The 12,813-nt window shown below is 49.7% G+C and overlaps 1 protein-coding gene across 1 annotated transcript in view; it reads right to left on the reverse strand.

The window, feature by feature from the left end:
- TNN (tenascin N) overlaps positions 1-12,813 on the reverse strand; it is a 39,442-nt gene that overhangs the window by 5,891 nt on the left and 20,738 nt on the right. The window contains exons 8-13 of the mRNA XM_035010771.1: positions 12,278-12,341; positions 10,490-10,620; positions 9,315-9,447; positions 8,730-8,881; positions 2,890-2,986; positions 1,821-1,988 (exon numbers count right to left, since the gene is read on the reverse strand). Of these exons, the coding sequence (XP_034866662.1) occupies positions 1,821-1,988; positions 2,890-2,986; positions 8,730-8,881; positions 9,315-9,447; positions 10,490-10,620; positions 12,278-12,341 (745 nt within the window). The remainder of the gene's footprint in view (positions 1-1,820; positions 1,989-2,889; positions 2,987-8,729; positions 8,882-9,314; positions 9,448-10,489; positions 10,621-12,277; positions 12,342-12,813) is intronic.

The following is a 12,813-nucleotide window of genomic DNA, read 5'->3' on the forward strand; positions in this document are numbered from 1 at the left end:
CTGGCTAGATGTGGTGTGATCTGAAGGTCTCCCGAGGCTTCCTATGAAAAAACACATGCTCCACTGACCAGCACTGCGGGCCTGAACAACCTCAGAATGGGAATTATCCCCTAATCACGGTTAAAATGCAAATAGAGTCCCTGGGAGGAGAATCCCATTAATCAGTGAATACATTGACTTCTTTTCCCTCATTTTCCCATTAGCATCAGTTCATTTCCCGGTTATTTTAAGACTGGCCTCAGAACAGGTACATGCGCACGAGAGAAGAGAGGAGGATGGGTGGCCCTAGCGGGTCCCCCGCCAGCAGGCCGGGAGGTCCCTGGGCTTCAGGGAGAGAGGCAGGACATTGTCTCTTGTCCCCATGTCACCAAGCTCACGCTTTCACTGACCCCGATGCAAGCTATCTGGGTCTCAGGGACTATCCTTTACAATATAGAACATCTGTAAGACTGCACAGAAAGCTCTTGCTAGCAACATCATGTGTGAAACACACCTACCCTGCTGGGCTCCATGCTAAGCACTGTGAAACGAGCAAATGCAAAATTCATGTAATTTTTTTTAAAACAACTAAATTAAAAGACCTACAAGAAACTGCCTTAGCAGTTGGCCACTTCGGATCATGGCCCCAGACACTAAGAGGCATCTGTTCATAGTCCTCTGCCATTAGGGGGTCCTAGAGTGGCCTCAGGCTTCATGAGCCCACCCCACTTTCCTTGCCTCTGCTCAGTCCTTGCTCACCGTGGACTCCCCCAGGCCTGGGGACCCCTTCCTTGTTTCCCATCTGAGGCTCACCCTTGCAGACCCAGCTCCAGCCCACTGCCCTGCGGGGAGCTTCCTTCAACAGCCTCGGGCCTCAATGTCGCCACCTTCTCACACCCTATAGCTCTTCATTCTCCTCACCCCTTATGTGGCTCTTTGCAAAAGTCACTCTCTATTATGACTTATCTGCTTACATGGCAGACAAGGGGAGAGACCACGGCCCATACAGTCAGCGGATCCGGCTGGTAACACATTCCTGCATAGTTACCTCCAAGTCAAAAACACGCAGAATCAAACAACACACTTGTTAGGGTTTAAAAACTATAAATCCAGGCGTAAGATATGATATTAAAACAGTAACTACCCCGTCTGTCTGAAACAGAATATCCAATGGTATAATCCCAGTGTTTCAGTCACGTTGCTTGGTTTTGTTCTCTTCCTTCACAACCGAACACACCGTCAACCAGCTTGAGTGCACTGAGCCGCTAATCGAGGTTAGATATTCTCTGCTTTCAGCTGAACGGCTCATCTCTGGGTCCTCACACTCTGCACAGAGTTAATGAGACCTACACTGCTTGTTGTTTGAATCAGAACTTTCATTTTTCCCTTTACTTATGGCAAAGCGCTGCAAAATATTTAAATAATCACACACACACACACACACTCCTGGGCAAGGCCTGCAGGCACGTGGCTGGAGCCCAGCGACAGGTGGGCAGGCACCATGAATCACTCCGGATGCAGGCTCCTTGGCTGATGCACAACAGCCGGAACCAGGGAAGCGTAAGAAGAGCATTTTTACTGGTGGGGGGTGGGGATCAACGCATAACGTACAAAAGTTCCAACTTGAACACTGTCAAGGGCTGCTTTCACACTTCTGGTGGGCCCCCGCCCCCTGCAGGGAGCAGGGCCTGGGCCATCAGTGAGGACAGGTCCCCTCCACGGAGCAACAGGCCATCCCCCGCCCCCCTCACCCCCAGTCCGCGGCACGCGGCAGTCCGATCCGCAGACACACAGGGAGCCAGAGACCCCAGCCGGGAGGAAATGTGTTCTCATTCTCCTACCTGCTGTGCCTCTGTATTTCCCAACCGTGAGCCTGTACCGCTCCTTGCTGGAGGCCACCTGGAAGGAATCATACACAGCATAGGCAGATTCGTTCGCAGTCTGCAGGTCCACTCTCACCTCGTAGCGGGTAGGGGTGCCAGCAGTGAGATTGTGTAGCTTGTCAAGTCCTGAAATAAGGAAGGGAATTCCAATAACCCGTCGACTGGTGTGTGTAGGCACACGCCACTAGCATCTGCGACTTCCAGCACCGAAAGTCACTGTGGCCTTTGCCTCCTCTGCTAATGGGGGCTCTCCTCACACTGTCTCTGTTGGGGGGGGTGCCCGTTTTCTCATCCTATTATTTCTTTGGCACGGCCATGTTTATGAGTGTGGAAACTGTGTCCTCTGGGAAGGGGCCATGCAGGGCAATGGGGCAGTGAACCTGCCCTCGACTCCTTCTGTCCAAAGCGGAAGCCCCTCCCCCTCTCACCCCCATATCTCGCCAAGGAGAAGAGGACATCAGCCACCACTCCGAGGTCTCTGAAGGAATTCTGCACCGTGCGCAGACCACAACCACCATCCACTCTATCAGACAATGAGTCTCCAGATTATGCTTTTTTAATTTTTCATTTCCCTATGGATGCTTTTGGCTCTTTTACTCTTCATGAATATCTGCTCCCGATTAGAACAGAAGGAAAAGGAAAACACCATCCCCATGATGGCTGGCATTACTAGAAGAGCTGCAAAGGGATTCCGGACATGACCTCCTAGGAAGAGCCCTGAACCCCAATGGGTCAACTACTTTTCTAAGACGTGCCAGCTCCAGGTGGATCCTGTGGGGCACACATACAGCATGAAGACCCCCTGTGATGGGCCCACCCTGTCACAAGCCCGGCACATGGCCCCCATGAGAACCTTCCCAGCAACATGGCCCCACCAACACCCTGGTGGGCTGGCTCCTCCGAGTGTCCTGTCCCTGCCACTGGGACGTCTTCCTGAATGTGGGGAGCCTTCTCAAGCTGCCCAGGCAGCCTCTGAGGATGAAATAGCCCCTCTCCCACAGCCCTCCTGGAATCTCAGAGATCATACCAAGCCAGAACTCCTTCATGGGATCCCCAAAGCCTTCCACGTAGGTCCGCCAGCGCTTGAAGAAGTCCAGCTGCCCAGTGTTGCGTCTCTGGAAGACCTGCAAAGGAGATGGACCTTTCACTCTGACACACTTGAACAGACATGACTGAGTGAAAGAGCACAGTAGCCTGGACTGGGGGCTGCTCTGAGGTTAGACAGAAGCAGAGAGAAGGTCAAACTGACCGATGTGGTGACAGACTGAAAGTGGGACTGAAAGAGAGGGCGAGGTCGGGAGCGATTCTTGTGATTTGGGTTTGCGGCGCTGGATGGCTGTTCACTCAGCTCTTCACTGAGACGGGGGCTCTGAGAGAAGACAGGGGCTGCCGGTGTGAGCTCACCTGGGACAAGGGAAGTGTGAGTCACTCCTGAGGTCCCCTGGCCAATGAAGATGCCATAGCAGCAGCTGAGCATAAGGGCTAGGGTTCTGAAGAGAGATCTGGGCCAGACTTGCAAAGGTAAGGGTGTGTCTGAGACGATGCTCAGTGTTTGCCCATTTCAGTCTCCTGTCCCCAGGAACACAGGCAGGAATGCTTCTTTTTCGGGCTCCCTGGCAGTTAAGCTGGAGCCAAAGGGCTGTAAGTGGGAGTGCAGGAGGGCCGGGGGGCTCTCTCTCTCCATACTTTGTCTTCCACTGCCCTGTGCCTCGGGGCCTTGGTGAAGGCCACATATCCACAGGGCACAGCCACGAGTTGGAATCAGGCCGAATCCCTGAGTCACCACTGAGAAGTGATGCCAAACCCACAGAAGGCTTTGCACACATGAGAAGAGACTGTTCATGTCTTCAGTCATTTTGGGGCTTGGTGTTGGCGTGTTACCACCGCGTAGCCCGCTCCATCCTAAGGAATGTAGAAAGCCACTGGGACACAGAGAGTAAAGCGAAGCCACTGGAGAGGATGAGACCACCTGGGAAGAAAGTGGGAACTAAAAAGAGAAAATGGCCTAGAATCAAGACTCAGGGACCAGCCAGGCACAGAAGGATGTGCTCATGAGGGAGAAAGAGGAGGACCCGGGCATGTAGGAGGACAACCAGGAAAAGCCCATAAAGAGAAAGGTGTGGCCAAAAGCGTCAAAGACAGGTCAGCATCAAGGAACACGAGGTGTAAGGAATGTGTCCACAGAATTTAGTGACACGGAAGTCACGAGTGACTCCAGCAAAGGCTGCGTTGGAGAGAGACGGGGGCAGAAGCCAACATGGAATGGCCTGAAGAGTGAGTGAGAAGTGAGAAAACAGACACAGACTTGGGTACCACTATTTCATGAAAGTATGTGCTGCTTCCTTTTCAAAAGCTCCCCCATCTGGGGAAGGAAGGCAGTGCCAGTCAGAGTAAATTGGATTCTTTCACATGAAGTAAACCCGAAGAGCACCTACAAGCTAAACACACCTGTGTATACTACTGGAATGGATAGTAATGGCTGTCATTCCCCATGACCTTGAAAGCCACACTAAACGCCGTCCTGGCTAATCACAGAAATTACTCTGGGATTCTGGAAGGCTGGGATGGCATCTTTGTCTCTACTTTCCTTGGTACTCGTTCAATGCAGAAGGCCCACCACAAAACCCCATCTCCCTCCTTTCTACCGTGCTTCACCGCAGGTGCCTTGAAGTAAAACACGTTATCTCAAATTTGGTAAGGTAAACCTCCCAATATTTGTGCGTTCTTTCTATTTTTTCTGGGAAGAGACAGGGAGGGAGGGGAGAACAGGTTGCCTGCAACGGTGCTGAGAGCCTCACGTGGGAGCTCACATGTCACTCCTTCTGAAGCACCAACCCACCTTTGCTGGCCCAGGAAGCCCTGGACTGGGGCATCGATCTACAGCGGGTGGGGAGAGCCCGGGGCTCTAAGGCCGACCGGGGCCACTTGCCTGGCCAGTGGCTGGTGAGCCAGTCATCTCTGTTACTGAGCCTCTGTCAGCTGCGTGACACACGGGGTTAGAAGCAGGAAGGAAGCGTCCATCTCAGAGGCGCTAGGAGAACTCACGGAGAGGGTAAGTGTAAAAATGTTCTCCAAAGCTACCGAGCTGCCAAGCAGAACTGAGGGAATGATCAGGCAAATCATTCCACACTGCATTAACATTGTGGTTTCTCTCCCCTTTGTCCTTCGTTTCAGAGACTCTCACTCCTCTCTTGGCTTCCTTCATTTCTTCGTTGGCTTATCCACTCACGTAACCACTGTTAATTGAGCAGCGTGTTCAGTGCCAGCTACAGGGCAAGGACTTATGATGCCATTTTACAGACGGGAAAGTTCAAGTAATCGCTTGATTAGCCAGATTAAATCATAGTCCGCTGATTATCTAGTGGCGGATGCAAGGATAAAACACAGATCTCTTCACCTTTTCATCAGAAAGTTTGAAAATACCAGTTACACTGAGTTTATTTTCCAAAACCCATTTCTTTAGATTCTAGGGTTAACTGTTCATTTCCTAGCATACTGCCCATTCCGGTCCCTTCCCCGGGACTCTTCCTGTGCCACGGACAGTGGGATCCCAGGGCAGACGCCGTACCAGTGTTCCTCATACATCAAGTCCAGTTACATTCGCACTAACATAATTAGTTACGGTACAAGGTCAGCCTCAAATCTGATCCTTCCTCCTGGGACAGGCGCATTACAAAGGCATTCTCCAATCAATGAACAGAGTGCCCAAGCATGGTAGGGGTTTGTCCACCTGATTTTTTTTTTAAAGATTTATTTATTTATTTTGGAGAGAGAGCACAAGCAGGGTGAGGGGCAGAGGGAGAGGGAGAAGCAGACTCCCCGCTGAGCACAGAGCCTGACATGAGGCTCGATCCCAGGACCCCCAGATCATGACCTGAGCTGAAACCAAGAGTCTGAAGCTTAACTGAATGAGCCACCCAGGTGCCACTCCCTGATTTTTTTTTAAATGCTTCAGCTCAGCTAGGAAAACTCTGAACAATGGTTCTGATGCTCTCTGCATCACTACTGAGACCCAGCTCCACACTTACTAGCTGTGTCCTTGGGCAAGTTAGTTAACCTTGACAAGCCTTGCTTTTCTAAACTATGAGATCAAGAGGTTAATAGCCCATTTGTCATGCTCTTAAATCCAGGCTTTAGCAAGATCATTAATCATGATAAATCATAAAAGTGTGAAGGCCAGAGACTGGCACATTCATATATAATAAGTTATTATTATATCTCAATAAATGTTAGTTTGCATTTTATTATGTCAGATTCCAAATGAACTGACCCACCGTGACCATCTGTACCTCTCGATCAGGGAGCCTCATTTGACTACCTCGGAATCTAGCCCATTCCCATTCTATGGGGTGAAAACACCTTATAATGAATTGTTTGGGGTAACAGAAGCCCCTTAGCAGGTCCGTCTGAAGGAGGGCAGAGTTCTACACTCCAGAGCTGTCACTGCACTCTAGAACTTACTCAGTGGTCTGACTGATTCCCTGGGGAGAAAAAAAATGAAAATGTCATTTAAATGCCTGTGAAAAGAACTTCTAATGCAGTCCTTAAGGCTTGCAAGGCGGAAAACAAAGATGGAAATGCTTGAGGCACAGAAGTGTTCCCGTCTGGTCCTCAATCCAGCCTGCCTCCTGTGAGACCAATTACCTCAGGGTAGGGTTTTCCTGGCCTCTTAATCACATTGGGCTCCTGCCACCCCATGGAGAAAAATTTCCTTAAAAGGATTTTGGAAGCTCCATTTAAAAGAGCAATGTACTGGGGCGCCTGGGTGACTCAGTCAAGTGTCTGACTCTTGGTTTCAGCTCAGGTCATGATCTCAGGGTTGTGAGACTGAGCCCCTCTCGTGGGACTCAGTGCTCAGCGGGGTGTCTGCTTAAGATTCTCCCCCTCTGCCCCTCCCCCCACTCATGTGCTCTCTCTCTCTCTCTCTCTCTTTAAATAAATAAAATCTTTTTAGAAAATAAAAGAGGGGCGCCTGGGTGGCTCAGTTGGTTAAGCGACTGCCTTCGGCTCAGGTCACGATCCTGGAGTCCCTGGATCGAGTCCCGCATCGGGCTCCCTGCTCAGCGGGGGGGTCTGGTTCTCCCTCTGACCTTCTTCCCTCTCGTGCTCTCTGTCTCTCATTCTCTCTCTCTCAAATAAATAAATAAAATCTTAAAAAAAAAAAAAAAGAAAAGAGTAGTGTACTAAGGTCATCTCTCAGTGACAAAAGATTCTCGAGCCCAAAACCATGGAAACTGTCAGTAAAAGATCTGGTGTAGAAGTTTTCAGGACTCAGATGTTTTGGGGACTGTGGTAGCTTTGAGGAGACCCCTATAGAATCTCAGTTCCTGTATTACCTTCAGGAGTTTGGGTCAGAAAACAAGACTTGGAGGGGGTGAGGGGCTGGTGTTGGTTAGAATGCATAGTGATTCGATTATTTCTGGAACTGACCTCGGCATCCTGGTAAGTAAGGGTCATTTGCATGAGCAGACTGTAGAAGGCAACCTCCTTGAGGGCAGGGATTTGGGTCTGTTTGGTTCACGGCTGGTTCCTGAGTATATAAAACAGTGCTTGACACATAGTAGGCAATCAATAAATACTTGTGGAAAAAATCGGGGGTATTCCCAGGAAGACAGACTGGCAGGTATCTTTCTAGAGGTTGCCCTGGACAAATGTCTCCTTCCCCAGGGAAGGCTGGTTTTCAAAAAGGCCACAGGAGACAATACAAACATTCTGCCAGTGGTCAGTTATGGGCACAAGGCAGGAAACTGACTTTGAGCCTGCAGAGACTGAACGCTTACAACGGTGCTGATGAAAAGCGGCAGGTATAGCCCTGTGGGTCTGCTCAGGTGCAAGACCCTCCCACGTTCCATTCTGTTTGGTTATTTGTATAAATCAATCAGGAACTTCCCTCCACCCATCCAATCCGGTTACTGCCTTTCAGCCACCAGATGCAGCTGTGCGGATAATAAGTTTTCTTCACTGCTGCTTCTCTGATGGGATCATTTTATCCGCGCTGCTCAAGTGTCTTTGCTTTCGTGTAAATGAATGTAGTTTGAGCACGAGGGGCTCATGATTTCTCCTCGCGACAGTGAGCTGCAGATGCACAGCAGTAAGGTCTCGTGCTGGTTTGGGGTGGTGAGAGCCTCTATCTGTTCAGGCGTGGGAAGGAAGGGCGGGGGGCGGGGGCATCAGATGGCAACCCTCAAAGGCAGCTCATCATGTAACTGGATCAGGCCACAGCAATCAAAGCAGGTGCCACAGGCTGTAAGCAGACAATGGCCCAAGGGAATAAAACCTCCACGTGGAAGCGGGGCCATTGGCACATTGCCAAGTTTCCCTCTTTCAGGCTTCAGCCCTTCAAACCAAAGTTTTGCTTCTGATCCTCAGAGCAGGATGAAGAACCTGGACAAAGGACTTCAGCTCAGAGGCCCGAGGCCCAAAGACATCATGCGTTGCCACCTTGGATGGCCAGAGAAGACCCACAGGGAAAACCAATGATCTGCGAGGCGGGGGTCCTGCAATCTGGTCCCACCTTTTGTCATTAACTCTTGTAACGTGCCAAGGCACTTCTCCCTCGTGGGCCTCAATTTACCTATCTATAAAAGCGAAAGAATAACCTCTGTCACTTACTTGAAAGCTTCTGCGGGAGAGTCATGTTTATGACAGGGCTTGGAAGAGAAGAAAATGGAGGTGATGCATACACAGAGGGCATTATTAGATGCTGATTAACCCAGAGCCTCCACAAATCATTAACCTTCGTTCCACGGAGCCTGCTCTATCCCAGGTGTGAAGTACTTCCAGCGAGGGTGGGGTGGGGGTGGGGCTAGGGCTGGGGCTGGGATCTCTCTGAAAACAAGTATGAGCCACCAATGCTCCTAGACTCACAATCCAGCCGCCTCCGTCGGTGTTCATGTCACAGTACACCTGCAGGGGCAGGCTGCTGTCACCGTGCAGGTAGATGGTGTACAGACCACTGGCGACATTGCTGTTCTGCTGAACTTGACTGCAGTCCGAAGGGTGTGGAAAACGCACACCAACTAGGAGTCAAGCAGAGAGATGGTGTCGTTAGGAGAAGGGCAAGGAAGAAGGAGGGGGGCTATTTAAGATAATTTATTTTGTTTCGAAACTATTTCATAACCTCCTACTATGTTGCTTCTTCCAACTCTTCACTTAGATCTTATTTTTCTCATGCACCTGCTCTCATCAAACCCTTCAAATGTACTAGAAATAAGGTCAAGTTCACATCACCTCCTGCCCTAAGTCCCACAAAATAACATTCTGTTCTGCTTCCCTCTTTAGTCTTTCTACCACAAGATGGATTTCATCTGAACCTATAACCGTATTTCAATTGCCCCATTTCCAGAGAAATCCATCACTCTGTCCACTCGCTCCTCCTCGGACACCTCTTCTGAGCTCTCCGACGCTTGTCCTCTACCATGTTCTCGTTCAGCGTGCAGGAGTCCACATTACCTGTGGAAAGGGTAGTAGATACATTCCTGCTCCGGCGATCACCCTTAAAGGCGACCAAGGAGACAGGGTAGGTGATGCCCTGCTCAAGGCCTCGCAACTCAAGCCTCTCATCCCCTCTTCCAAGCTGTACCTCCTACCAAACAAAGGAGACAAGAGACAGGAGACAGTCAGTCTGTGTGTCACCCCCCCATGCCTGAGGTGTCAACAGCATTCCCTGGTGCTAGTGACAGGAGTTCTCTGAGAAGACAATGTTTGGTTTCTTTGAGGGCTTGGTGGCCCCCAGAGTCCCGGTGGGTCCCAGCAGCTTCCCTGGAGGGTGGTGCCATGGAGACTCAGCCCTGCTGGGAGCCCTCGCAGAGAGCCGGCACCAGTCCTGCCCCTGGGGGAACATCCTCCAGGTCTCCTGGTCAACTCGGCCTCTAGACGTATGCCAGGACACCAACTACAGCCACTGAGGCTGGCGACACTGAGCTGACAAGCTAATAAGGGGGAAAAAAGTGACCACTGATATCTGTGAGGTGGAGCCATAGTTGGCCTTTCAATACTTCCTTCTGAACCGATCTTATTTCCTCTATGAACGGAGGGCTAACTTCCCTTGAAGGGCTATCGTAAGCAATCATTGAGATCATGAATAAATCAAAGTGCCCTCCCTTTTCCCCTTCCTCCCTCTTTCTTGCCAAGAATTCCATCATAACAAGTTACCAAATTTGTTGGTCCTCAGATTCCAGGTGGGAGGTATAACTCTTGAAGTCAGGGTTAATCGATTCATTCAATAAATATTTACTGAGCGCCCCTCATGTGCCAGGTTCTAAGCACTTTAGATACAGTGATAGTAACACAGACAAAAAGTCCCTGTCCTCATGGGGCTAGCATAAATTGGGAAAGACAAACAATAAACACAATAACATGGGACAGATGTGTGGCCAGCGAATACACAGTGGTCAGCTAGGAACAGACATACAAGTGAGTCCTATGAAATGAGGCCACATGTAGGATGATGTCGACAAATAACCTTGCGTAGCACTTTCCTTACCACAGCAGATGATCACTAAGGATCAACTCATTTCTCAGCAGGTCACCATCATACCAGCAATCAAGCTGGTGGGCCCAAGTCAGGTGCTTCATATGGAGGGGGGGCATGGGCACCAAGAGAACAAACAAGAAGTTTCCAATACCTTAACAGTGCCATCTGGAAACGGGTAGGTGAGAATGTAGCCATCAATCTGAGCAGAGGGGGCTGTCCAGGTCAACACCCCTCCGGACTGGGTGACAGCAGATGGACGAAGGTTTCTGGGAGGGTCGATGTCTGTATATAAAGTCAAGTAATTATGATTACTAAGTATTATTGCAACCGGGGCAAGATAATTTTTGACGTGTTAACATATTTCTTCCTACTTCTCCTCCCATTTCTTTTCCTCCCTTCCAGCAAGTAGCAGTCTCTGCTCTTCCTTGACACCAGCTCCTTATGACCTCTGTTTCCAAAAGCACCCACCTACCGAGGACAAGGGGACTAAGGAAGTTGGGGGTTGAGTGGGTGGCAGACAGAGTGAATCTGTGCTCCCACACCCGCCCCCCTTCACAGATTCTCCAAGAGTGGTGGGTATAAGCAATCTAGATTAGCAGATGGGTCCTCAGGGATGGCAGGGCTCCCAAGGTGGCATGGGATGCTGAGACAGTGCAGATCTGAGAAGGCCCTATGTGCAGAAACCAGGGGCTCAGCAAACACCTACCTAGAAAGATGACCGAAGCCCTGGATGCCCATCTTCCCCTGCCCAGCAACTGGGAAATTAACCAAGACATCACATACAGCCCGGGAGAGGGAGTGTGACCCTAAATTTACTGAGATTCTGACCAAGAAGCAGAATGTGATAAACATTAAGTTGGCATAGAAATATAAAGTTCTATCTCTTACATCACGAAATATGTGGCCTTAGATGCTTACCCTGTACAGAAAGCCTGGGAAAGCAGGGGGGTGTTTGTGTGAAGGAGAGAAAGAAAGAAAGGGAAGAAGAGGTGGAGGGAAAGCAGAACATCTCCTCTGACTCTGAACACGGGGCTGTGTACATGCACACGGGAGACTAGGGAAACTCAATCTCAGCAAAAATTCCAGTCAACGCCATATTAATTGGTCAGATGGCTCATTTTTTTTAAACCAAATAAGATATTGAATGAAAATTTCCATTTTGAAAAATCATCACAGAAGATGATTTTAATTTAGAGGTTCCCAAAAAAGATGTCTCCAGGCTATTTTCTCCCCAGTAGCATTTCAGCTGAGAATGGAATTGCGATATTTTAATAGAAATCAGGCAGCTGTTGTTTTGAATTAGGATGTTTTGACAAATTTTGAGTTTCGGTAATATCAGCTTGGTCTGACTCTCTAAAGTGTAACATCTGGTACGGATTTTATTCTTTCCATCCGCTGCAAAACTGAATTTCCTGCTTTCAGAAATTAAAGCAAAAACCTTAACTATTTAAATATCTTAAGCTGGTCTCTGCTACTTCTCTGCCCACCAATCCCCTGGTTACAGGCTTGAGAGGTCTGTCTTGGTTACTGCCGCATTTCTGCGAAGCAAAAAGGTGGTAATACAGTTGTCTTTAAAAATGGCAAGAGTGAAGCAAAGAGAAGATAATGAAGGAACAGAGGAAGAAAGGAACAAGGGAGACAAACAGAGAGAGGGAGGGAACGAGGGACTGGTTGTCTCTGGAGAAACTCACTGGGCATTACGGAGTTTTTCTTTCTATATACTTTTGTTTAGTCTGAAAATTTTTACTGTAAGTATACTTTACTTTTTTTATTTAAAAACCCCACTCGGCAGGAAGCCTGATTCTCCCTCTCCCACTCCCCCTGCTTGTGATCCCTCTCTCGCTGTGTTTCTCTCCGTCAAGTAAATAAATAAAATCTTTAAAAAAGATAAAAAATAAAAACCCCTGCTATTTGTAACTGATAAAGAAATTCAAGGCACCTCTAAGTCCAGGGGCCACATACGGTGTACCGGCCACAGAGGGGACGGCCAGGCCTTCCCCAGACTGTCCACAGAGGCTCGAGGACGTCAGAGAACCCAGTGGCCTTCCCAGGTCCCAGTGAGGGAGATGGAGACAGAAGGGCTTCCTTGCCTCTCTCTTCTCCGAACTGGAGCTGAGCCCAAGCAGGTTCGAACACCCAGGCGGAGAGCCTGGGAGCTGAGCAGGTGGACGGTGAGGGAGGCTATGTTTGCACAAGCACCTGGAAGAGCCCACGGGTTTACTTTCACACTGTCTCCTCTACACTCTTCCTAAGCAGAGCAGTCATGCCTGCATAGTACCTCAGAAAGGGAAAGAGGGAACCCCTCTGAGGAATGGCCTCAGGCAAAACAGCTGCCCTCCCTGCCCCCCTGTGCACCCCCAGGTATGGAGGAAGATTGTCCTGATGGATGTACATGATTCCTTGTCCCAGGCCCTCACAGTACCTGTCAGGGCCTTGGTGTCGGCCTTCTTGCTCTCCCGGGCCCCCTTCTGGGCC

Source organism: Mirounga leonina, unplaced genomic scaffold (genome assembly GCF_011800145.1).
Source record: "Mirounga leonina isolate KUSES-001 unplaced genomic scaffold, KU_Mleo_1.0 Mir_154, whole genome shotgun sequence".
Taxonomy (NCBI): Eukaryota; Metazoa; Chordata; class Mammalia; order Carnivora; family Phocidae; genus Mirounga; species Mirounga leonina.